Genomic DNA, 27,794 nt, shown 5'->3' on the forward strand with positions numbered 1-27,794 from the left:
AGACATCTGTTGCTTTGGGTTTCCCCCAATTCTGACCATATATCCTGGAAACAGCAGCTCTTTCATTTCCTTCTTTTCAATTTATTCCTCCTTTTTTACACCATGTGATTCTGGTGGCATCACCATTGATAGAACCTACCCCCTGACCTACCAGTAGGCTCATGTCCTGGCTGGCTTGACCAGTCAGTCCTTCCTAGAAAGTTGTATATTCAAAAGTGAGGAAAGAGAGTTCCCTCTTCCCTCTGGATTTACAAGACTGAGAAGATGTGAGCCTGGAGCTACCATGAACAGGAACCCTGTCTGCAGTAAAAAACAATAAGACCCTGCATCACAGGGGTACCAGAAGAAGAAGAGAGAAAGCAAGGAATTGAAAACCTATTTGAAGAAATAATGATGGAAAACTTCCCTAACCTGCTGTGGGGGCAGAGCCCCAGAAAGTAGTTTCCAGGCTCTCGGCCTCACATAGAAAGGTGTTGGCTCAGGTAGTAAATGGCCAACTGTGATTGGATGGCCATCAGCTGTGGCTAGTTGGCCGTCAGCTGTAACCAGTGAGCCATTGGCCACTAATATAACTGCTGTGGCTACGCTAGCAGAGGGAAAGAGAGAGAGAAAGAATGGGGGCTAGCAAGAAGATGGTGGCTGGGCTGGCAAGCGTGGATGGCGGTTTGAGGACAGTGTGGATCCAGCCTCCAGTGAGAGTATAGCGCCGCCAGAGATAATATAGTGGTATGACTCCCCTACCTATGGCTCCGTGGGTGTTCCTTTTTGGCCTCACCATATCCTGCGTTCTTGTGTGGGGAGCGGGAGCAGAGACCCCACCGGACGCCCTGCATGACAAATGGCGCAGCGAGCAGGGTCTCCCACATGACAAATGGCGCTGTGAGCAGGATATGGTGCCGGCCAAGGCTCTCCCAAGAGTGGTGGAGCAGTTTGTGTGTATGAACACTGAGTCTCTGGAAGACCAGGAGGAGCAGCTGCCGGAGAGCTGGACCCCCGTGGAGGGGTGGGAGGACGTGGACAGTTCTCCCACCAGCACAGGAAAAGCCATGCAGCTGCTGCAGAGATGGAGCCCCGTGGAGAGGTGGAAAGATGTGGACGGTTCCCCAACCAGCACAGGCCGGAGAAAGCGAAGGTCGTTGTAGCCCTGTGGGCCGGGGAAGTTCCTGCTCAGGCAGCCCGGATGCAGGACTTATAGTCCCAGGAGGTAACGCTTGCTGAGTCCTCCGTGGGAGATAAGGGTGAGGTCAAGGTCATCCCTCACCCCCCAGGACAGCCCTGGTGAATGACTATGGACTATGGGGAATTGCCTTCCATCCCTGGTTTGGTGGACAGCTTGACTGTTTGTTTGGGAACTGTTGTTAGTGGAACTGGGGGATGTTTGTTTTTGTCTCTTGACTGGCCGCCATTGAGAATATGTAAGCACCTTGATTGTGAGTCGCTGTTGTTCCAGCAGGGTACCCTGAGAGGCACAGAGAGAGTGGCAGTGCCCTGAGAGCCCTGGCTGAGTCCAGGAAGTCTGGCTGAGCCCTGAAGATACCCTGGCTGTGCCCAGGAAGTCGGGCTGTTCCCAGAGAGAGTGGCAGTGTCCTGAGAGCCCTGGCTGAGTCCAGGAAGTCTGGCTGAGCCCTGAAGATACCCTGGCTGTGCCCAGGAAGTCGGGCTGTTCCCAGAGAGAGTGGCAGTGCCCTGAGAGCCCTGGCTGTGTCCAGGAAGTGTGGCTGTGGCAGTGCCCTGAAAGCCCTGGCTGAGTCCAGGAAGTGTGGCTGTGCCCACAGAGAGTGGCAGTGCCCTGAGAAACCCTGGCTGTGTCCGGGAAGACAGGTGGTACCCTAAGAAGTCCAGGAAGTCTGGCTGTGCCCAGAAGCACTGGTGGTGCCCTGAGAAACCCTGGCTGTGTCCGGGAAGACAGGTGGTACCCTAAGAAGTCCAGGAAGTCTGGCTGTGCCCAGAAGCACTGGTGGTGCCCTGAGAAACCCTGGCTGTGCCCAGAGAGCCTGGCTATGTCCAGGATATTGCATTCACCCCCAGGCTCCTCGCACAGGTCCCCTCGCGGAAGACGCTTGTCGCGTAGATTGTGAGGCGAGAGCCTGTAGGGGTGGAGTGTGGGGGCAGAGCCCCAGAAAGTAGTTTCCAGGCTCTCGGCCTCACATAGAAAGGTGTTGGCTCAGGTAGTAAATGGCCAACTGTGATTGGATGGCCATCAGCTGTGGCTAGTTGGCCGTCAGCTGTAACCAGTGAGCCATTGGCCACTAATATAACTGCTGTGGCTACGCTAGCAGAGGGAAAGAGAGAGAGAAAGATGGGGGCTAGCAAGAAGATGGCGGCTGGGCTGGCAAGCGTGGATGGCGGTTTGAGGACAGTGTGGATCCAGCCTCCAGTGAGAGTATAGCGCCGCCAGAGATAATATAGTGGTATGACTCCCCTACCTATGGCTCCGTGGGTGTTCCTTTTTGGCCTCACCATATCCTGCGTTCTTGTGTGGGGAGCGGGAGCAGAGACCCCACCGGACGCCCTGCATGACACCTGCTGAATGAAATAGATATACAAGCCCAGGAAGTGCTGAGAGTCCCAAATAAGACAAACCCAAACAGACCCACACCAAGACACATCATAATTAAAATGCCAAATGTTAAAGACAAAGAGAATTTTAAAAGCAGCATGGGAAAACCAGTTTGTTATGTACAAGGGAACTCCCATTAGATTGTCAGCAGATTCCTCAACAGAAACTTTGCAGGCCAGAAGGGATTGGCAGGAAATATTCAAAGTGATGTAAAGCAAGGACCTACAACCAAGATTACTCTACCCAGCAAAGCTATCTTAGAATTGAAGGATAAAGAGCTTCCCAGGCAAGAAAAAGCTAAAGGAGTTCATCACCACCAAACCAGTATTACAAGGAATGTTAAGGAAGGAGCAGGAGGAGGAAGAGGAGAAGGAGAAGAAGGAGAAGGCAAGGGAGAAAAGATTGAAAATAATAATAAAATAGCAATACCTACATATCTATCAACAATTACTTTAAGTGTAAATGGATTAAATGCTGTAATCAAAAGACATAGAGTGGCTGAATGGATAAGACAACAATGCTGCTTACAAGAGACTCACTTCAGATCAAAAGATACACACAGACTGACAGTAAAGGGATGGAAAAAGATATTTCATGAAATTGAAACAAACAGAAAAGCTAGTTTAGCAAAACTTATACTAGACAAAGTAGACTTTAAAACAAAGGCTATAACAACAGACAATGAAGGACCCAGTAATCCCATTTCTGGGTGTTTATCTGAAGAAACCCAAAACACTACTTAGAGGGGTCATATGCATCCATATGTTCATTTCAGCATTATTTACAATAGCTAAGAGATGGAGGCAACCTGGTTGTCCATCAATGGAGGAATGGATAAAGAAGAGATGGTACATATATACAATGGAATATTACTCTACCATAAAAATGAATGAAATCTTGCCATCTGTAACAACATGGATGGACTTACAGAATATTGTACTAAATTGAGCAAGTAAAACAAAGACAAATGCCATATGATTTCACTTATATGTGGAATCTAAAGAACAAAATAAATGAACAAACAAAGCAGAAACTTATAGATTCAGAGAAAAAACTGATGGTTACCAGATGAAGGAGACTTGGGGGGAATAGTGAAAAAGGCTAAGAAGTACAAATTGGTAGTTACAGAATAGTCAAGGTGGTTGTAAAGTATAGCATAGGGAATATAGTCAATAATATTTTAACAACTATGCATGGTGTCAGATGGGTACGAAAGTTATCAGGGTGATCACTTCGTAAGTTATATAAATATATTTACCCAGTATCTTGTACATGTGAAACTAATATAGTATCGTGTGTCAACTAACTGAAAAAAAAAGTTATTTGAAAAAAGAAGAGAATAAGACCACAAATAGAGAAGGACAGAGATATGTGAACGAGGGATTATGGGGAGAGATGGGGAGAAAAATGTAAATATCATTTAAGACCCTGGATACTCTTTTCTCCTGCCTATTAATATAAACCAAAAAATTCCTTATGTTGATTTGATTTGAGTTCCCATTACTGACAATCAAAAGAGAGCTAATTGCTGCTCTTACAAATTAGTTCCACTTTATCCAATCTGACTTCACAGTTTTTACCTCATTCAATCTTTTTGAAGTCCACCTCTCTGTTAGCTCCGTTCTCTTTCTTACTATATTCTCTTAGCTTTTATCCCATCTCTCTGGCTGTACCATTTTGGTCTCCTGCTGACACTGCCTTCTGGATTTTCACACTATGCCTTTCTTCCTGTGAAATAGCATTAAAACCCACTGCTTCAAAAACCACTTCTACTCTATTTATTCTATATGAGAAAGCCCACAAACACCACAAGCCCAAAGTGGTTACAGAAAACCTATTGTCTTGGACATCAAACCTGCTCCTCCTGCTACTATATTCTGCATCTCAACCAGTAAACCCATTATCCAGCCAAAAGGCCAAACCAGCACCCAGTCCTCCTACGCTATCTTCTCTCTCCCTCCACAGTCTATCAATCATTAGATCATATAGATTTCACTACGTATCCTTCAAAGTCATCCCTACATTTTACCTCAACATGCCCTCCCTACCTGAAACTATCTAGTCTGTGATAGTACTATTACCTCCCAGTGAATCATCTTACCTCCAGGACTGTCCCTATGTAATATATGCTTCCCAACTATTGCCAGAAGGATCTTCCTACAAAGCAAATATGATCATTTCACTCCTCTCCTAAACTTGCTTCAGGAGATGGCTCCCCACAGTTTTTAGAGTAAAGTTCTAACGCCTTTGTTTAGTACACACAGCCCTTCATCAGTGACCAAATATTTATTTTAAACACTGTGTCCCACGTGCTGTTGTAGATGCTATACTTGCAAAAAACAAAACAAAAGTCATAGTTTCTGCCTAAAAGAGCTACTAGATGGGCTTCTGTGCATATAGGTTTTAAGTTCTCTGGAGAAAGTTACCAAACAATAAAAACTTGATGAAAATTTACAACACAAATGCTGTGATTCAGGCTTTCTTCACCTTTTCTGATTCTAGGAAAAGAACAACATCAAATACATGATCCAAGAGACCCCAACCTGCATTATTTGTCTACTGCAAGCCCACTCTTACTTTTAGCCATTTTGTTTGAACTGTGATGAGGCTTTTCTAGAAAACATTAAAGGAGGCTTCAGCCACAGGAGCGTCTTTTTTGCATCTCCTATAGCTACTGATTGATATTAGCACTCAAGGAGCCTTGAACACCACAGCCCTGCACTCCTTACCTTGAGGAAGAGTGCATTGTCTCTGCATCCACATAAATTCACCTGTGGGTCACATAGCCATCCTGTGTTCTCTAAACACAAAATAAAAGATGCTCTATATTACTTGGTTTCTAATAACGTGCCACAGACTTTGATGCAATATTATGAGGTTACAGTATCTAATTGGTTAGGTGCATGCTTCCCGTCTACTCCTATAATAAAGGGTACATTAGGCTGCTTTATGTGTATGGTTTGACTTTGAATAAGAACAGGAGCTCTCATTTTAAAACTAGGAATTATATCAGAGGGAACAATCCTTCACCTGATGACCTAACGGGTTTTTTTCCTTCTAATTTTCATGAGTCTAGATGCATCTTTTGTAAGGAAAAAATGCTTTCTGGCTGTTAATTTGACAGCTGGAAATTTTTGTTCTGGTTCACCTGTACTTTCATCACGGATTTCAGCTTATGAGGAGGGGGTCGTTGCCTCAGAGAAACTACTTTGAAAGCTGGCTATTAAGGGTCTGAGGGTGACTCGTGACACAGGTAGGTACGCATTAAGCAGGTTGTTGAATAGGAAAAGAAAAAAGTGGTTTGATATATTTCCTTCCCCCTGTTGAAGTATTGACCCAAAAAGGGCTTCTTAGGTGCTAGTGTGATTCTATTTCTTTATCTGGGTACTGGTTACTAGGTGTATAAATTTGAATAAATTCATTGAGCTATATATGAAGGATTTTTGCAATTTCCTATGTGTATGATATACTTTAATGAGAAGTTTTCTTAAATACGCTGCAACATTCCCTTCCTACCTGGTGGATAGACATACATGCATACACACACACACACACACACACACACACACGCATACCACTAGTCTGTGCTCTGTGCTTTCTCTATCAAAGCACTAGTAACACATTGTTATTGTGTTTTATTAGCAATCTTTCCTAATAGTGTAAGGTGTTCGTTCAGTAAAATTCACAGAAATCTTTAAAATGTGACCAAGAGAAGCATTCTAAATGGTCTAAAATTTGTGCAGTGTAAACGAAACACAATTTTAAATCTTTATGTTAAACTCAAAGTAACAGTGAAACTTAAATTATGCAATATCAGGTTAGCCCATTATTAGAGTAATTCCATCCTATCACCTTCCCTCCCCTCAGACTATGTGGGTTGGTTTCTGCCTCCAGCCAGCTCTGTGTAATTCCAACATTCTGGGGTTGGAATGTGGTTTACATTTTTATATCACCTTTGGTTCAGAATTCTTATGTCTGAATTAGTTCAGTTTGTAGATCATTTTTCATCGTGTACCTTAGACTTGGGCCAGATTTTCCTTGATTTCCCCACTGATGTCTGCCTCTTATAGAAGGGAGGAAGGAGCTTTATATCTCTCTGTTGCTTCTTACCTTTTTACCCTCAGGGATTTTCCTTCTCCCATTTCCTCTTCCCCTTTTTATTGGTCTCCACAAGGAATTAATTTCCCATTACCCTTTCCTGTAAAACAATTTAGACCACTGCCTCCTACTGGCTCAGGGCTTCCATTGACTTATTCTCAACGTACTCTGTAAATAACGGACCATTTTCTCCAAGGCTTCTAGCACTAAGCTCTACTACCAGTCTCAAAAATTACAAAGCTGAAGCCAGAGATCTGAGTCAGAGGTAAATGAAAAATACTGAGAAGCCACTCCTCCCCATCCCTTCCCCTAGTTACCTAGAAAGGTTGTGAGGGGGCACAGTCCCCTCTATCATGCTTGGGATGGGTGTCAGATAATTTCCAAGGGAGAAAGGAACAATATATTTCCCCACTAGATAAACTGTGCAGCTTCCCCCAATTTTGAAAGCACACGCTGTTAAAGTCAATTTTGGTTTTAAATAACACATTTTTGTCCTCTTTGTTTCACATCCATCATCTGAACTACACCAGGACACATGTAATAAAGAAATCTATGCTAATTATTCATCAGGACACATTTGTATTGTATTCTAATGTAACTCGCACTTGTGGATTTCAAAGAGCTTCCCCAGATTTAATTAATCCTTAGCTTTGCTAATGAAAAGCATTGCTTCCACCCAACGTGAGTTTGGGTTTTTAATCTGTTCCTTAAGGTCACTTCATTTGTCTTGAAACTATACATTTATAATTTAACATTTCAGATCTTTCACATTCCCTATTAAGCAATTATTTTGATTACTTCATTATCTTTCATTTTTTTTCCTAGACTACTTAGGTTGGTTTCTGCTTACTGCTAGCCAAGTGTAATTCGAACATTCTCTCTCACTCCCTTTATTAGCATGATTTGCATTAGCAAGGGATTCATTTTCATTCTGAAGACGGAAAACAATTTCATTATCTGATAAAAATTATCTTCTCGTATGCTATAAGAAGCAATTCTCCTCATTTATGGTCTCATTAGGCATTTCATCTACCCAATATATCTTCTCAATTTTTCCTCTTTCCGGAAGTAATCATTCCTGTGGTTCAACTAACAACGGTCTTGGGCTAGTGATTTTCATTTTTCCCTTCCTTCCCTGTTTTATTCTTTCTTTTCCTAATATAGTAGTTGCATCATCTCCTCTGTAAAACTTTTTAATTGCTTCTTTCCCTAAATATTTTGTTCAAGTTTTGTTCTAACACCCACACTGTTGTATCGTGAAATTTAAGTTTACTTTTCTATTGTCTTTAATACAGTATGATCCTCTGTGCTGGGCCACAGTTTGTAGATCTTTACGTTTTCAGAGACTGGAACCATGTCTAGTGTATGGCAATGATTTTTTTAAAAATGCATATTAAAGTAATGACAAACTAAGTACATGTGCATATTCATTTTTACTTTGAAAATTTATACTTTCCAAATGCAGGAGCGAATGGAAAAGCCAAAGCAACTTGATAAGGAGATAGATCAGTTGCTCAAACTGAGGCCAACCTGGAGAGATATACAGATCTGAAAGTAACAGGAAGTAGTTAATCTCTTCCGGTGGGAGCTAAAGCTTGAGGCTACAAGAGGCCGGTTGAGTAAGAGTAAAAAATCAAAGTAGTATCTGCAGTATCTGGGTACATCACAAAGGACCAGATGTGGCAAGATCCACATCAGACCCAGAGCTTTCTCAGCCAGCAAGATATTGAATCATGACCATTTCTCCTCACTAAATATTCAAAAGCTAAAGACAGTGCTAAAAAAATTCCTCAGTCTGAAGTTGCATTCTTGATTTATTTCTCAGTTTTATTCATCCCTCAAAGAGAGGAAAAAAAGTAATCACAATACTTCCTTTTCATCATACGCATGTTAGAAAGATAAGGAATGCTGAAGCATCATCCTGTGGCATTAAGTTCAATTCCATGGCAAAGCCAAAGTGCCTGCTGCTTGGAGCTGGGGTTATTTTCAGGAAGTGGAATTTTGATTATGTTAAGTTGAAAATGGTATTAAACCTTTAAATGGAAATGTTAAACAGGCAAGTGGCTATAGGAGTTTGGAGATAGGGGAGCAGTCTGGGTCAGAGACAAAAATTTGAAAGATTTTAGCACATAAATGGTACTGATATGGTCATCTTGAGAGTGAGTGTGGTGAAGAGAAAAGGGAGCACATGGCAGGAAGAGATTTTTGCTTACAACTTTGGTTAGACAGTCTTCTAAGTCAGGGGTCAGCATTTCTGACCTGGAGGTCAAAACTGGCCCTCTCTGCCTGGTTTTGTTCAGTCCTTGAGGGAGTATGGTTTTACATTTTAAAATGATTAGGGGAAAAAATCCAAAGAAGAAAGAATATTTCACGACACATGAAAATTATACAAAATTCAATCGATAAAGTTTTACTGGAACACTGCCATGCTCATTTGTTTACAGATTGTCTATGGCTGCTTTTGCACCTCAACAGCAGAGCTGACTAGTTGCAACAGAGACACAAAGCCTACAATATTTACTGTGTTGCTCTTTATAGATCCAGTACTCGGGGTGTTGTGTGAGCATGTGAATCCCGGAACAGCTACTGCTATTACTACTATGAGGGGAAACCATTCTGAATGTGAGCTGTCACAGGGAAGGAGGCTGCTGAGATACGTGCTGAGGAATGGAACCCGAGCCCAGAAGTGTTCATGAACCTCTGAGGTGAATCAAACCTGAAGCCCACTTTACCTCTACTTTTCAGTTACATGAGCGAATAAATTCCCTTTATTGGGTGATCCAGTCAGAGTAGATTTTCTATTAAACAAAAACAAGGTTCTTAACCAATAGCTATAAGATCCAGATGGAATCTCAGTCCTTTTTGCCCGTAATATACCCAAACTTGCTCAAATCTCCCATTTTATATCTATACTGCTCCAGAGCCATTCTCATGATTTCTACAAATTCCCAAACACTTCCTAGGTATAACAGGATACCACAGACTTGCTGGCTTAAACAACAAACATTTAGTTCTCATAGTTCTCAAGGATGGGAAGTCCAAGATCAAGGTGCTGGCCAATTCAGTGTCTGGTGAGAGCCCTTCTTTCAGTTTGAACACAGTTTCTTTCCTGTTGTACCTTCATGGTGAAGAGAAAGAGGTAGCTTTTTGGTCTCTTATAAGGGCATTAATCCCATTGCGAGGACCCCAGCCTCATGACTTCATCTAAACCTAATTACATTCCAAAGGTCTCATCACATTGGGAGTTAAAGTTTCAACGTACAAATTCTGGGGGACAATCAGTCCATAGCAATTACGTTCTCATGGCTCTTGCTTCGTGAATATCATGCCCATGACATATGCCATGTAATTTTCACCCATTCTCCCTCATCGTAAGTTTCCCAATGACTTTTCATTTTTTCATATGCTATCTGTATATCTTTGGTAAATGTTGATATGCTATGCCTGCTTTTTTAAAATGAATTTTGGCTATTTCCATTTTCATTAACAAATAAGGAGATAGTGAAACAATAAATAAAGAATTATGTTGGAACTTCAAAAAAAACAAGCTCACACACACTTTATGAAATGCTCCATTTTACCTCTAGCAGTAACCCATGTCTTGAAATATACTTGGTATTAATATAATCTCACCAGTTTTCTTATGTTCAGTGTTTGTATGGTATACATTGCTCCATCCTTTTCTTCTGTGGTGCTTAATTCGATGGTAAGTTCATCCAATGAATTTTTTTTTATCTCAGATATTATACTTTTTAGTTCTAGGCTTTCCATTTGGTTATTTTTTCTAGTTTCCATATCTTTCCTGATATTTCTTTTCATCCATTATATCAGTTTTTTTTTCAATAGATTCATTTACACGTGTATCATGGTTATTTTAATGTCTTCATCTGCTAATTATAACAACTGGGACTTTGGTAGATCCTTTTGACTGTTTTTCTCGATTGAGGACCACATTTTCCTGCTTCTTTGTATATATAGTAATTTTCCATTATATACTGTACATTGTGGGCAATATGTCATAGATGATAATATTATCTTTCTCCAAAGAGTGTTTGTTGAGTTTTGTTCTAATGGACTATTCAATTGCTGACAAATTGCCTTGATGTTGTGGAAGCTTGACAGAATGGGTTCTTGTTGTTTTGCCCTTAGGCTTCAGTTGTAGTCCTTTGTCCTGGCATCTTATTCCTAAAGGTGGTTCTCTTAGGGTTTCAATGAAAAGCACAAAATGTTTAGTAAGTCCCTTGTACTTGGCTGGACTTGAACTCCAAAATTTGTCTCTGGCACCAAGTATCTGCTGAAATCACTGCTCAGCTCATTTAACCTTCCAGCTGTTACGTTCACTGACATCCCCTCATCAGGTGCAAGTGCAGTTTGGTGGGCAGCCAACAATTCGAGGAGAATTAGTGCACAGATCTGGGGGTTCCTGGCTCTGTTTCTCTTTTTTTTTTTTGGAATATTCTTCTTTAATTTCCTGCTACTCTGACCTCTGAACCCTCGTTCCAGTCAGTCAGCCTCTTCCTGAATGAGCTCTAAGGTACTTTACATGATGAGAAGTGCCTTCAGGACAAAGGCTGTGTAGATGTGGATCTCACCTGGTTTATTTCCCTGATTTCAAGGATCATGTCCCCTTCAGTTTCTGCATATTTTCAGCTATTCTCCCGGTGCTTATACAGTTATTTTACTTCTGATTTTTTAATTGCTCATTCTGTTTTTCAGTCCAAAGTTTAAAATTATGATTAGCAGATTACAGGTAGTTCAATAAAAGTTCACAGGAGTGAACTCCTCTTACAAAAAGCAAGCAAGCAAACAAACAACAAACAAAAACCCTCTAGTCCTTCCAGGCAAAACTGAACTTTCCTGAAAGGTGTATGCAATAATAGAAGATGTAATAATAGTAAGAGATAACTATATTGAGCGTCCAGCATCTGCTAGCCACTGTTCCAGGTACTTTACCTATCACCATTCACTGATGAGAAAACTGAAGCTTAAGAAATTTGCCCAAGTTCATATAGGTAGTAAGTAAGAAAACTAGGACTCCAACCCACATGGCCTGATGTCATTGCTGGCTCTCTTTACCACTAGACCATGATGTTATTTAAGTGCAGGCTGTTTCTTGATGGAGACACTTTAGAGGGGATTTAAGCTTGTAGTAGAGTACTGAAATGAATAACCTTTATCATCCTTTTAAACCTGTGAATTCATCATCCTATAAAAATCAGCCCAAAATATAATTTTTATGTTAGAAAAATTATTTTCCCTCAATCAAAAATCCAGAAAATGTACACATCAAAAATATTTTTATGTATACTCAACTCCTGCAAAATCGTTTCCCTTTACTTTAGAATTTGACTTACAGCATCTCAAGCAGAACTATATTGTATTTGTGGTTACCTGAATTGGTGCAGTGTTGGCTGTACACTGTGTTCATTTCGAATGCAGGGTCAAGATTGATAAGCCAACTTACTTCAAGTCATTCAAAGCATCAGCGTTGATAAACCAACTTACTTCAAGCAATTCCAAGGCATTAGCCTTTGAAGTTTTGAAAACAGTCATTTTTTCACACCACCCCAAAAACATTTGAAAAATATTTTAACCAGTGAAATTGTTCTAAGAAAAAAAGCCACATGCCAGTATTTTTCCTCAAAAAAATGAAACTGTTTTTAAGATCAATAGTAAAAATATCCCTTTCCTTGATATCTTTCCCCTGCTACATGACTCCCAAATTGTTTTAAACTCATTAATGAGCAATGGATATTATTTTGCAAAAATAAAATAAACGAAAACCCTTGAAAGAAAGTCTACAAACTACAAATCCCTTGAAAGTCTACATACGATCCCTGAAATGATCTATGAAATGGGCTGCTGTTGAAGACACAGTTCATTGAGAATATCCTCTCATAAAGACCCACGGGAAAAACTGCTTTCTGGAATTTGTACGAAGAATACCAGTATTTCTAAGTTTGTGATGTGTTTTTCCCTCACAACACTGTTGATCTTGTAATGCGTTGTATATACTTATCAATGCAAGGTGCAGAAAAGCATGCAGCCACATCAGCGGCTGACCCCTACGAAATGTAAAGGTTGTAATAGCATCTTTTTTGAAGGAATTAACTCCAGGATCCATCTTTCTTCCAGACCTTTATTTGTTTTCTTTGCCTCCTTTTTCTTATCTGGTTTTAATTAATCTTATCTTTGTTCTGAATGCATGCTTGTAAGCCACCTTAAATCCCTTTTTTGAGCAAGTCTGAACACAACTAACTAAAGGGTCTAGAATCAACTACCACAGTTTTAAAAATAAGGACCATTGAAATTGAGAGGCAAATGAAAACCTGAAAAAACATTTTACAACACATTTGAAAAGGGTTAATAGCTTTGAAAGTGAGGGATTTTGGAAATCAACAAGAAAAAGATAGGTACGAGTAAACCTCCAAGTAAAATACTGAGCAAAGGTCCTGAAGAAGCATGAAATAGAAAAAAATGCAATGGACCAATAACAAAAGTGAAAAACATTCAATCTCAGAGGTAGTCAAAAAAATGCAAATCAAAATTTAATGAGAAACTTCTGCACAAAATGGGAAAAGAAATTAATCTATTTCCTTGCAATCCATCTACCTTACTGCCTGACCTCAAGGAGGGGCACAGACATACCAATAAGCGTGTATAAAATAGAGTGGGCATGCCAGGAGCATGTATGTTACATGGAGGCATCAGGGAGAAGTGATAAAGACAGGTCCATGGTAGGCGAGATGCCTGCGCTGACCCTGGAATGAAGAGCTGGCATCATTAGATGTTCTTTTTTTGGAGGAAGGGACTGCCTAAGTGGCATTCCTCGTGTGCGAAGTCTCTGGCTTATAGTGGGCAGCTGACTAATTTTTTTTTTTAATAAAAAGAGTGACAAAGGACATTTTTGCCAGGAAGCAAAGGCACAGAGTAATGAATGAACTCTACCTAATGAACAAATGTACGCATGAATGAATGAGCTAAGTTTGACAGGGAAATACTAATATATTTATGAAAGAGAGATTAAATGACAGCCTCCAAAGGACAAAGTGAAGATTTGATTTATTTTTTTCCCTCGTATGGATCACTACCATACATTTATTACTAGGAAGAACTCTGGACACTTCTTGGGATAAATGACATCGTCATTTTTCATTTTTTAAAATTGCCTTGGGTGAACCAAATCACAAGGTCTAAAGACTCCCAACTCAGGCATTTTCCCAGCCAATAGGCTCTGGAAAGGTCCATCTGTGCTACACCTTAGGGAATGTGAATAGTTTCTTCAAATCTCAATATTTTTCAGTCTGAAGACTGTTTTTCCTCCCCGTCTATTAGGGAAGATAAGTAGATATGCTATAGGAAATATACTTAAATGTCAATCTTGGTTGTTTCACAGTGGTATACTCCTGGCTAACTTTTATTTTCTACTTTATGCCTTTCAATATTTTGCAAATTTTCTGCATTAGTCTTGAATTGCTTTTATAATGACGAGAAAAGAGATCAGTTCAAAAACTTCTTTTGACTTTTGTAGGGCAGAATTAAGTTATGAAAGTTGTGAAACTACTTAGAAATCTCCAAATTACTTAGAAATCTACTAAGCTTTCACATTGTGGAAAATTTAAAGGGAAGGTTCAGGGTGATTTGTACTTGGGCAGAATGTGGTTATAGACCTGTTCCATTCTAAGCTATTAAATACAAAACATATAAATGTTATCTTAAATATCAAACAGGACCAAAGGCAATTTAATAGCAATTAATTCTGTGTTATCTCTAAAGCTCCAGTTGAAAATGTCCTTGTTGCAATGAAATTCCTATGCCTCTTAACCCAGTATTTTAACTAATGAATTTAATTATGAAGAAACTGCTGTCACTAACGCCTTCTTCTTAATCATGCCTGTTTTTATGACAAAAAAAAAAATAGTATGTTGCCATGGAAATTTTAGTGTCAATGTTGCAAGCTCCACTGAAGTGTAAAGCAAAAATAGAAAATGTGTTTTGGCAAAGAGAAACTTCTTAATGTATTTTTTAAAAACATTTAAATTATGGATGGTAGGTGGATTTTTACAAGTGAACCTCATTTCACATAACAAGCAGTCATGTAAAAAGTTCTGCCTATATCTAATTTCAGAAAATCAAATAATTTAAATTATAACTAGGGAACTTACAATTGATAGGAATCATACAGGGAATCTGCCTCAATTTAATTAAACATTTATTGAGGCTCTCCTATCTTATATTAAAAATTAATATTTTCATAGATTGAGTTTTCTAAAATTGGGTACATGTATAGTTTGACATTAATTTCAAAATGATTTTTAGTTGTCATTAAAACCCCAAATAATGAACCAGATGTGATCTACTCAGTTACAGTTATATAATGAGACCAGAGTCACAGCTCACATTTAACGGTGATTTCCTGATAGGTGAGCTCATAGCCATAGGAAGCATGATGGCCAACAAGATGAGGAAGGTAAATGGTATGTTTGTTTTTCATTTACGAAATATGTCATGTGTGTAAAAAAAGAGACCAGTATAACAAACCCCAAGCTTAAAAAAGAAAATTTTACAAAGACAAATGGAATCTATTCAGCATTTTTCCTAGACCACATTCCCCTTCCTTCATCCAGTGGGTGACCACAACCTGGTTTGGGTGTTGACCATTAACCTGTGTTAACAAGATGTTTTTAACACATACTTATACATCCACCAATATTTATGTTATTTTACCTGTTTTTAAAATTTTGTATAAATGGTATCATCCTATATGTACCCTTCTGCAACACTTCATTTTTTTTCTTTTGTTCAATCTGCTTTTGAAGTGTATCCAGATTGTCTCTGATACATGATAAATGATAATTAATTCATTTATAACTGCTCTTTAGTAGTCTGTTATTCATTCATTTGTAACTTCTGTATAATATTCTACTGTATGATCACACCATTCTATATTTATCCATTCTCCACCTGAGGCATGTTTAGTAGATTTCCATTATTTTTTGCTATTATAATCAATGCATCAGTGAACATTTTTTCCCAAGTTTCCTTGGGCACGTGGGTAGCAGCTTCTTTGGGGATATACTACAAGCATTTCAAATGTGAGAAAATGAGAAAGAGTGGTTAAACAGTGGCCTTCCGGGTCCATTGTTTTCTCCCCTAATCTAAGTTAGGGGCTTGTCCAATCCTATGCACACATAGATAAATAAGTTAAAAATAACACTTTATTTTTATGGATTGAAGATGTCTGTGACAACATTATGTATATTTCATCTAAGTCTCCAGATGTGGACACCCAGTAGGTTCCAAGATACATTAGCAAACAACAATGTACCCAATCTCAAGCTAAATGAGACCCAAAAGGATGTGGGGCAGGCTCACACACTTGTGACAACCTTCAGCTGAAGATGTAAGACTGTGCTGTGAAAATATACCTACAAAACTATATGCCAAAGGGCACTGGTAAGAGCCAAATGAGCAGGCATCAGAAAGTGCTTTAGGAGTTCTGGGAGCCCTAGCCTGTCATTTGAACTAGGATGGAGACATTTATATATGGTTTTCTGGACAGGGAAGGAAGAGCAATGCAGACCAGAAGCAGAAACCAAGTTTCCAGGACACCCAGAGATGTACCATTTTTTTCCCTACAATTCAATGAAGAAGAACAGGTAACTGGGGTGGGAAATGTGTAAAATGTCTGTACCAGAAGTGAACTGAGACCACTGCATTTAAGCCTCTGAATTGCCTGCAGGTGGTCAATTTCTAAAGCAATCTCTTGAAGATTGATGCAGAGAAAGATAAGGGAAGCACTGGGGTTTTGTTAACCCATCACTTAGCTGCTGCGCTGGCTCCTACTCCCTGGCTCTCCACTTCCCTCCCCTCTCTTTCTGCTTTCCTTCTTCCCTTTTCAGTTTGCCTCCTGTCATTCTGTGTTATAATTAAAACAAATAGAAAACTTTGCAGGTGTCTGCTATAAAGCATTTGCAGACACTGTACCTTGCATGGAAAAAAAAAAAAAGCAGCTGGAAATTGTGTAATTTCGTCTTTAGGAAAAAACCTGAAAGACATTTCTGGAAATAAACACATCTTTCATTCTGGTAGATTTAGAATTTTCTTTTTGTTTGTTCTTCAGCTCAGTTTCTCACCATTTCCTCGCTGCCTTGCACAGAAAGTTTCAGCTCTAACTAGTGAGTGTTCCTATTTTAGAAGAGATGGGAGATTTTTGGAATGATGGCTTAAAATGGGAAACTGTGACTGCAGGGTCTGGTGCAGTTTTACGAGTAGATAGCATTTTTCTCAGTCCAAACAACATCTAAGAATAACAGAATTTGTAAGTTACTAAAGGGGAGAGAAGGTAAAAATGTGCTGAAACACTATCTGTAATAGTTGAAAGGGACTTTCATTTCCCCAGAGAAAAACAATATACTGGTACAGATAACATTGGGGACACTCTCATGCTTTCTTGGGACATCCATTCAGTTCTACCGGTCATTTAAAAAAAAAAAAAAAATACCTGCTCCTATGGCAGACCATGTTGTTCCCATTTTAGCTTGAGGCTCAGCTATGTCTTCCTCTCCCTCGACTTTCAAATTTCTCAGAGCCGTGGAGAGGGCATGAGGGCTGTGGAAGCCAGTTGAGCAATGAAGAGCTCAGATTCTCCAGTCAGACTGAGCTGAAATTTAAATCCTATCTCTACCTCTGACTGTGATCACCAGGTAAATTACCTAACCAGCCTTATGCTTGATTCCTCATATGTAACATGGGGTCAGCCATCCTATGCCCATCATGGTTGTAATGCTTGTGAGGATAGAAGGTACAATGCCTAGCATGGTAAATGCTCCAGAAAGGGTAGATAATAATGGTAGTGGTAGGGATGGTGGAGGCGATACCTTTGCTTCTCTTCCTTTTAGAGCCCCAAAGTGTCATCTTGCCTGGGTCACATCCATCCATCCATCCATCCATCCATCCATCCATCCATCCATTCACTCATTTGACAAACATTATAGACTTCTATTATCTGCCAGGCATTGTTTTAGGGTTCTATGAAACACTACATGCCTTTATATCCTAATATTTAAAATAAAGAAAAATAAATAGCAATGAGCAACAAGTAAAAACTTAATAGTGACGAAGAATGAAAGACATGGATATACATCTTCAGGAAATTAACATCAGGTTGCAGGATGTGACCTTGGTTATTAGTTATGCTATATTCCTACACCTTTATTAAATGTGAACTGCCTTTGGCTGTGCCTTTTTGCCCTGTTTGCTAAACTTGGTGTCGTGCAGGGTGACAGGCAGGGTCTCTAGTCCCACTCCCCACATAAGATCGCAGGACATGGTGAGGCAAAAAAGGAACACCCACGGAGTCATAGGTAGGGGAGTCATACCACTATATTCTCGCTGGCGGCTGGGTTGGAGAAACAGGAAACAGGAGCCACACTGTTCGCAATCCTCACTGCGCTGCTTGCAGACTCAGCCACCACCTTCTTGCTAGCCCCCCATTTTCTGCTAGGGTAGCCACGGCAGCTATATTAGTGGCCAATGGCTCACTGGTTACAGCTGACGGCCAACTAGCCACAGCTGATGGCCATCCAATCACAGTTGATAGCCATTTACTACCTGAGTGAGCACCTTTCTATGTGAGGCCGAGAGCCTGGAAACTGCTTTCTGGGGCTCTGTCCCCACCCTTGGCATAATAAATTAAACTTCCCCTAGGAGAAACACTTTATCCCAGCAAGAAATTTATAAATTGCAGCCCCTGGCCAAAGATGTGGAAACCTTCATCACATTACAGCCAACACCCAAACTGTATTTCATAAGAGGAGACAGTCTTCAGACTTTTTGCTTTTTTTTAATTCGGTGGAAAATATTTTGTTCCTTTCTCTTTCATTTTCACTAAAACATAGTTTCCTACTGGTCTTCTTGCCTTTGTTTCCTCCCTTGCCATTGTACACTGCATACTTATCATCCCTGAGAGCCAGGTCATCATTCATTTCATTCAGTCATTCATTCCCTATTACTCACTCAATATTTATTGAATGTCTACTAGTGCCTGGAATTTGCCACTCTTCTCCTTAATCACCAGTAATTGTACCCTATCATACATTGAATGAGGCCCATAGTCTTCGCTCTAGTTTCACCCTTAGAGTTTACTTTATTTTCTATTACTGTGTTTCCCCGAAAATAAGACCTAGCCGGATAATCAGCTCTAATGTGTCTTTTGAAACAAAAATTAACATAAGACCTGGTCTTATTTTACTATAAGACCAAGTCTATAATATAATATAATATAATATAATATAATATAATATAATATAATATAATATAATATAATATAATATAATATAATATAATATAATAATATAATATAACATAATTTAATATAATACCCAGTCTTATTTTACTATAAGACCCAGTCTAATATAACATAATACCGGGTCTTATATTAATTTTTGCTCCAAAAAACACATTAGAGCTGATTGTCCAGCTATGTCTTATTTCCGCAGAAACCAGCTATGACTGTCCACCCCAGATAGGTAGTAGCAAAGTCCTTTGCACATACATCATATCCATTTTCATTTTTATGCCTCTGTTCTTTTACGGCATCCTGCCTACCAGCAAATTTTCAACCATCAAAATACTTATCATTAAAAGTCTTGCTCAAGACTCATTTCCTTTATGTAGCATTCTAGGACAATTCTAGCCTGGCTGTTCCCATACTTTGAAACTTTCATGCTAAACAAAATGGGTCAGAAATGCATGATCCTCTTCCAATTTGGCAGGCAATGATAACTCTTAGCACGATGACTATCACTACCTCAGGTATTGTGTTAAGTACCTTCTTACATCATCTCACTTAATTTAATCCACACAGGCATCGTATTAATATTCCTATTTTACTGGTGAGGAAACGAAGACCTAGGCAACTTGTTACTTTCCCAAAGTAGAACTGGTAAGTGGTGAAGTTACTATTCAAATTCAGATCTATAAAATGTCATAGCTCATGCTCTAAAATTTTATGCAGTGTTGCCTCTTGGAAATGTAAAACATGAAAGGTCTAATTTGCTATAGATTTCTTCCCAAATCCCGTAGATAAACTTCCAAAGATGAACTTATCACGTGTTGAGATTTCATCCAGAGTTTCTCTTTCTTGACACTACGTACATTTTGGGCCAAATAATCCTTGGTTGTGGGGAGCTCTCTTGGGAATTGTAGGATATTTTATAGCATCCCTGTCTTCTACCTATTAGACGACTAGTTATATTAATAAAAACATCTTTGGAGAGGCAGCCGGATGGCTCAGTTGGTTAGAGCGCAAGCTCTGAGCAACAGGGTTTCCGGTTCGATTCCCACATGGGCCAGTGGGCTGTGCCCTCCACAACTGGATTGAAGACAACAAGCTGGCGCTGAGCTTCTGGAGGGGCAGCTGGATGGCTCAGTTGGCTAGCGTGTGAGCTCTCAACAAGGTTGGCAGTTCAATTCCCTCATGGAATGGTGGGCTGTGCCCCCTGCAACTAAGATTGAAGACAGCAACTGGACTGGAGCTGGGCTGTGCCCTCCACAGCTAGATTGAGGCACAATGACTTGGAGCTGATGGGCCCTGGAGAGCGTGCTGTCCCCCAATATTCCCCAATTAAAAAAAAAAAAAATGTCTTCGGAGATTGCCAAATGTGACTCTAGAGGCAAAATTCCCTCCAGTTGAGAACCACTGGTTAATTCAATCTTGCTGTATGGACACATCTAAAGACAATCTAAACATAAACTATATAAACATGGGAATAGTTACACTGTGCATGAACATATTTCCTATGAATAGTTCTGTAAGATAGTCTTAATAAGCAACAGTACTGTCATTTAATTCAAATACAATTTAAAACATTACTAAAAACTATAATTTTTAAAGAAACTTTGTGTAGGAAAACAATTTTATTTTGTTTGTTGTAAGATGACAGTTCTTATTTCAAACCAAGAAAAACATTAAGATGTATAGGATGTTTAGGGAATAATCGACACAATCCAGTTGAAAAGGCTTCCTCCTGATACGATGCAACCATGAGCAAGATCAAACAGCTTCTCAAGATTGAATAGAGATGGCAGTGAGATATCAAATGGGACCTGATGAAAAAAGCATAATTGTGTTCATGAAATACATTGTGTCAAACTGTTGACTGAAGTAATGTTCTCAAAACACACAAATACCAATTCCATATAATTTTGTGCAAGATATGTAATTCTTGCCTAAGTTAAGACACAAAGTTTTTTATCCCTACACTGCTGAAATGTCACATATATCATTTTATATCCTATTAAGATTCGTATGTATGAGTCTATAAAAATGAGCCTATAAAACAGCAGATACTTCTAGAAATATGGATTATTTGTATTTACATAATTATTGTGCATGATTCTAAATGTGGGATTTTTGGCTCTGTTCCTAATGAAATGTTTTCCTCCATAACATACTGCCAGTTGACAAATCTCCCTCTCTCGTTTTGAGTTGAAGTCTGGCCACAAGCAAATTATGTTAGGAGCTTAATCTCTCTGAAAGAGGTACTGTGTTACCATGCTGAGCACTAGTGCAGCCAAAATCATCTGAGCAATCTGAAAAATAGGAAATAAGACTGCTTTTGTGATCATAGCACTGGTTATTTAATTGGGAGAAGGACAGGAAGGAGAGAACAAACATGAAGGAAAGGAAACAAACGTCTACTGTGGAACCCACCTCATGCACATTTCTGTGTTTCCCCGAAAATAAGACCTAGCCAGACAATCAGCTTTAACGCATCTTTTGGAACAAAAATCAATATAAGACCTGATATTATATATTATATTATATTACATTACATTATATTATATTACATTATAAAGACCTGGTCTTATATTATTGTAAAACAAGACTGGGTCTTATATTAATTTTTGTTCCAAAAGACACATTAGAGCTGATTGTCCGGCTAGGTCTTATTTTTGGGGAAACACGGTAGCTACTTGTGAAGGTAAATGAGCCAATGTCACGTAGAATGACCAGCATAAATTAAATCCTTGTGGGCCTGAATTATTAATTTCTTGTCTTATTAATTTCTTGTCTACTTATTAAATGAAACTTTTAGTCTCAAGAAAACAGTGAACCTAAAGATGGAGACTTGTTTTTATTTTTTTATTTTTACGTTATTGGATTAAAAAATGATAAAAGTATTTCAGTGTTTTTTTATAACTTCAAATAATAAAGAGGTGAATACATAAAAAATTAGTAATATCCCCTTTCTCACTTCCTGGAGTAATTAGTGGTACCCGTTTGAGGAGCTGTCTTCCAAAACTTTTAAATCCTCATACAGAAAAATATTCATGTGTGTTTTTTCTTTTCCTTTTCTGTTTTTCCTTTCTTTTTTTGAAAGAGTATAACTAGATTTCCATTATGTGCTTTTTCAGTTACCAATATGTAAGAGAAATCCCTCCTTAGTCAGTTCAGGGAGGCAGAATGACCAGTTAAGAGCATGCATTCTGGAATACGACACTCTGGTTCAAATTCAGACCTCACCACATACCAGCTATGTGAGTGAAGCTGAGTAAGATATTTGATCTGCTTGAACTTTAATTGCCTTTTCCATAAAATGGAAATAATAATAATTCCTATATAGTATTGTTACAAGGATGGGATGAGTTTATACACATATCATAGAATTGACTCTTGAACGATGTGGGAATTAGAGATAACTACTCCCCATGCAGTAGAAAATCCGCATATAACTTGTGACTCCCCTAAAATTTAACTACTAATAACCTACTATTGACTAGAAGCCTTACCAATAACATAAAAAGTTGATCAATTTTTTAATCAACATATAATATAAAAGTATGTTATATGCATTATATACATTATATGCATTATATTATTACAATAAAGTAAGAGAGAAAAAGCTATTAAGAAAATCATAAAGAAAAGAAAATACATTTACAGTACTGTACGGATTCGCACAGTTCAAACCTGTGTAGTTCAAGCGTCAACTGTACCTGGGACAGTGCTTAGCATAAACACCCAATCAAGGCTATGTATTATTATCATTAAATAAACACATTATTTTTAATGGCTACATAACAATGTGGGATTGAAGTATCCTAATTTATTCAGTCATTTGCCATGGAGGTTGTTTCTAGTTTTTGTACATGTTTATCTATTTACATATATCCTGGGTACAGGTGCTTTTATTTATGTATTACTGATTCCCCAAGGTGGCTGGTTTAGTCAAAGGGTGTTTACATTTTACTTTTTAACATTTCTTTCCAGATTACTTTCCAAATAAGTTGTGACAACACTTCAATGAGAAATATATGAGGGTTTTTCCATGCCTCAGGTGGCATATTTTTATGGAATGTAATAAACATTTTGGGGGACATTTAATGACTATTTTATTCAGAAAAGAATAATGGGAAACATTTTGGAGAGCTAATATTAACTGGTTTATGAATACATTGGAAATATATGTGATTACCATGATTATTTTGGTTATATCTCCTTGCTTTTTAACCACACTAAATATTCAGTCTATTATGTTTTGATGAAATATCTCACATCCAATAATATTCTTTAGTAGATGATTTTCAAAGAAGTATACAAAGAAGTAATAATTGACATTAAAATATCTGTGTTTTCTTTTGTGCTATATATCTGTTATTATGGAATTCTTCTTATGTTAAAGATAAGAATGGTTAAAAAAAAAAGCAAAGTGGCCAAGTAAGTTTTAGATACCATTAGAAGAGAAGTATCTTTGACATAATTTATATATTAGATACCAATAGACCACTTTGGCCTCTGACCCTGACAATGAAGTTGCAGAAACGAGTGACCATTTGTCAAAGGACGAAGCTCAATTGCTGAATTTATTTATGGAGGCCGCACGTAAAAGCTTCAGGTCAGGAAGATAAAATAAAAACAGTTGTCATTCAGGAGTTATTAACTCTTGTTCATTTTCTGGAGAACACAAATTACCCTAAAATATCAAAACTTACCTTTATGTTACCTCTCCCTTTCTAGACACCCAAGCTCTTCTGTGGACAAGTCAAATGCTTTTAATTTCAGCTAATTTTATCATGCTATAACACAGTAGTCTGTATTTTGCTATTGCTGTACACAAGTCTTTAACTAAACTTTTGATTGAAATATAACATACAGACAGAAAAAAGAGAAATCTCAAGTGTACAACTTGACAGTGTCTTTTCAAAATGAACACATCCTCACAACCATCACTCAAACCAAGAAAAAGAACACCATTAGCATCCACAAAGTCCCCTGGTGCTCCCTCCTAGTCACCGATCCTGCCCTCCTCCCACCAAAGCAACCACTGTTCTGGTTTCTATGCTTTTGTGCCAATATTTTAGTTTTACTTGGGGTGTGTGTGTGTGTGTGTGTGTGTGTGTGTGTTTTACTGTATTCCTTAACTGTATTTAAGTAGGATCATAAAATATGTACTCTTTAGAAGAGTACATAGTTTTTTTAGGTATATACATAAAAGTGGAACTTTTTTTAGGTATATACATTGATTATACATATATTTATCTTTAAGCTTATTCTACCAAAAAATTTTCTAAAATGATTGGCCAATTAATAGCCCTGCCAGCAAGATGTAAGGATGTCAGTTATTCTATATCTTCATACACTTTGGTCATTTTACTTTTTAATTTGAGCCATACTGTTGTATGTTTTGAAATATTCCTTCATGTTTCTCATGTCATGTCCCCGACACCTAATAATATTGAACGTGTTTATTAGTCTCTTTTTTGAAGTGCACATCTTTCGTCCAATTAATATTAAGCTGTCTTTTTCTTACTGATATACACAGGATTCCTAATACATTCTAGAAACCAGCCCTTTGTTGGGTATATGTAAATATTTTCTTCCACTCTGTGGTTTGCCACTTCACCCTCTTTAATAGTGTCTTAAAACATAGTCTAATTTATCTGTCTCTCACCTTATGATTGGCATTTTTTCATAGGTCCTATTATGAAAGCTCTGCCATTACCAGGGTCGTGAAGATAATCTCCTATAATTTCTTCTACAAGCTTTATTGTTTATCTTTCACATTTAGCTCTACAGTCAATTTGGAATAGACTTTGTATATATTGTGAGGTAGGGATCAAAGTGTATAGATGTCCAATTGGCCCTGGGCCAATTCTTTCCTCACTGTTCTGAAGAGTCACCTTTAACATAGACCATGGAACTGCATGTGTGTAGATCTCTTTCTGGACTCTCTTTTCTGTTCCATTGGTTTACACCTATACTTACTCCAATCTGACACTGTTATTCTAGCTCTTTAATAGACTTGAAAACTAGTAGCTTTCTTCTTTTTCTAGATGGTCTTGGCTCGTCTGGGTCCTGTGCATTTCCTTGTAAATTTTCTTATACTATTGTAAACAATAGCTTTTAAAATTTTTCATTTCTAATTGCTTTTTCTGCTATATAAAAACAAAATTTATATTTACATTGATATTGTATATAGCAACTTTTCTAAATTCACTTATTCATTCTAGGAGTTTATTTGAAGGCTATTTTGAATTTTTTATACTTGTGAATAATGAGAATTTATCCCTTGGCTTTCCCACAGTCATACCTTTTTATTTTTCTTCCTTTATTTAACTAAGAATCCCCATACAATGTTAATTAGAAGTGATAATAGGGTGTCATTCATTAATTACCTGACTTTTCAATTCAGGGAAAAAGAGAAGGTTTATTTAATGAACGGTAAATGTAAAATTGTCTACTACTAAAACTCGTCCTTTTATTCACTTACATCCTCCATTATTTTTGTGAATTTATTCCTAGGCATTTTATAGTTTTGTTATTGTTGTGAATGGAATTTAAAAGTTTCCATTTTAAATGACTCTTCTTAGTAGAGAGTTATTGATTTTTATATCAGCCACTTTATCAGATTCTCTTAATTTAATCATTTTTGAAACTCTTTTGTTGTGGTTATACAACTATATAATTTACAAATAAATATAATTTTGTTCATTATTTCTTTTTTTTCCTGTTAATTCTTGTTCATTATTTCTTAATATTTATGTACTGATTTTATTCTCTTGCCTTATTGCAGTAGCTAAATAAATGTCAAAGTAACATTAATTCACAGAAGTGCTATTGAGCCTTATTATTCCTAAAACTTCTACTTAAATTAGGAATAGAAGAGAACCACCTAAACAAGCTCCAGTTAATGTATGACACACATTTTACTAAACAGTAAAATAAAAAAGTCACTATCATCAAAATCATGAAGTCCAGCTTTAAAAAATATTGAGTTAGATGAACGTGCTAAGTTGACTTCACAGCCAAAGTATATCAATGCCACAAATATTGAGAGAATCTGAATGTGCTTTAGGAAATCAATGTCATACCTTCTTCTCAGAGAATTGAAGATTTAAAAAAAAAATTTACAAGATTTCAAGTAAAATGATGAGTTAACAGGTCAAGTATTTCTACATGTTTCTTGATCTGTATCTATTCTATCTTGATTTACCCGGACATTTAAGTGAGCCCACATAATTCTTTACAATATGAACACAACTATGAGGCTCAGAGACTTCAAGTGACTTGCCCAGGTCCCTGAGCTAGTTAGGGTGAGAACCAGGATTCACACCCAGGCAGACTGGTTCCTCAGAACATATTGCTCACCATTGTGCTGTATTGTTTCTTCTACTGCCCACAATCCTCTGAACTGCCTCCTGCCATGTCTGTCAATCATGACATGGCCCTGCTCCATGCAGCCTCTCCTCCCACACCCACCTGACTTTACTCAGTCTCCTCCTCCCATGGGCTTGGTGGTAATCTGGACAGTTTTCTAGCTCCAGCTTTTGGAAATTGTATGGAATATTCTAGGTCTTCTTCCATAGGGAATTTCTCAAGTAAAGTTAAGCTCAAGTGAAATCATTAAATTCCCTTCTTTGTCATTCCATAGAGATAAGATTGACAATCATATAATTACTGAGAAGTCCTCTATGTTTTGTAAATAACTTTAAGTCCAAATTGTCCCAGATAAGGTACCAGAAAATCCTTGTTCCTCTTCCTTTGTAGAGAGAAAGGAAGAAAAAGCTTGGCAGTAGATTGCAAATTAGTTCAAGTAGGTTATGCGTTAAGGAGCAATATTAAAGAAAAGGTGATGATTTTGCCTGCCTACAGAGGATAAAAGTCTGAAATAGTACAAGGAAGGGAAAGAAAGTTAATCAAGTTGGAGCACACTGAAAGGGTTCATTAAAATCTGCTCTGGACTTGAACTTGTTTGAGGGAGTTTTGAAAGGCATTGGAGAGTTAAAGGTTATTTGCCAGTGCTATACTGTATTTTATATGAGTTTCTACATGAAAACTAGATTCTATCATAATGAAAGATTTTATTACTTCTGTTCTTTGGTTCCAACAATTTTCTTTGATTGAAAAAAAGATATAGCCTTCAAAGTATCTATGATTTTTCTCAAGCCAATGAGTTTTTATTGAGCAACTACTTTGAGACCACCTCGTGCTTCTTTCAGCTGCCTTTCATTGATTCTAAATGTTAATGACCAAGAAAAAAGGGAGAAAGCCAAATTCCCACTAATGAATTCGGGTTTTTTTTTTGTTTGTTTGTTTTGTTTTCTTAAGGAGGGCGCAGCTCACCGTGGCCCATGCAGGGATTGAACCGGCAACCTTGGTGTTATTAGCACCATGCTCTAATCAATTGGGCTAACCAGCCATCCCGGTTTGATGACTCATAATTGGTAAGTGGGATATCAATAACTGTGGGTTTTGTGACATGGATGGATTTAATTTTGCCTCTTATCAAGTATCTTAAAATATAGAGAATCACAGCCATGAAAAAAAAAATTGAATAGCTTCGAGGAAAGAAAGCAATTACTGTTTTCATTTAGCATTCTCACACATAATTTTCTCTACCATGTTTTCTATCTCTTCTTAATAGATCACCTGAGTCTTTGAAGTTAATGATTTATTGGATTTTTCTTTTTTTTTTCGGACTGTGGAAAAACATGCATTCCATAGTAGAGAGGATAATATGATACTAGCTCACTTAAGAATCGATATCATGAATGACTGGTGACCCCCATCTAATAAAAGTTCCAGCTGAGAGGGAACAAGATATATTTGGTTTCAATGTGCTTTATATGA

At 38.0% G+C, this 27,794-nt stretch overlaps 1 protein-coding gene across 1 annotated transcript in view; it reads right to left on the bottom strand.

Moving 5' to 3' along the window:
• Window positions 1-20,570: 20,570 nt before the first annotated feature.
• CFAP54 (cilia and flagella associated protein 54) overlaps window positions 20,571-27,794 on the bottom strand; it is a 252,362-nt gene continuing 245,138 nt past the window's right edge. The window contains exon 68 of the mRNA XM_019732067.3: window positions 20,571-20,767. Within this exon, the coding sequence (XP_019587626.3) occupies window positions 20,648-20,767 (120 nt within the window). The 3' untranslated portion in view covers window positions 20,571-20,647. The remainder of the gene's footprint in view (window positions 20,768-27,794) is intronic.

Source organism: Rhinolophus sinicus, chromosome 1 (genome assembly GCF_057876585.1).
Source record: "Rhinolophus sinicus isolate RSI-liver-muscle chromosome 1, RSI-T2T, whole genome shotgun sequence".
Lineage (NCBI taxonomy): Eukaryota > Metazoa > Chordata > Mammalia > Chiroptera > Rhinolophidae > Rhinolophus > Rhinolophus sinicus.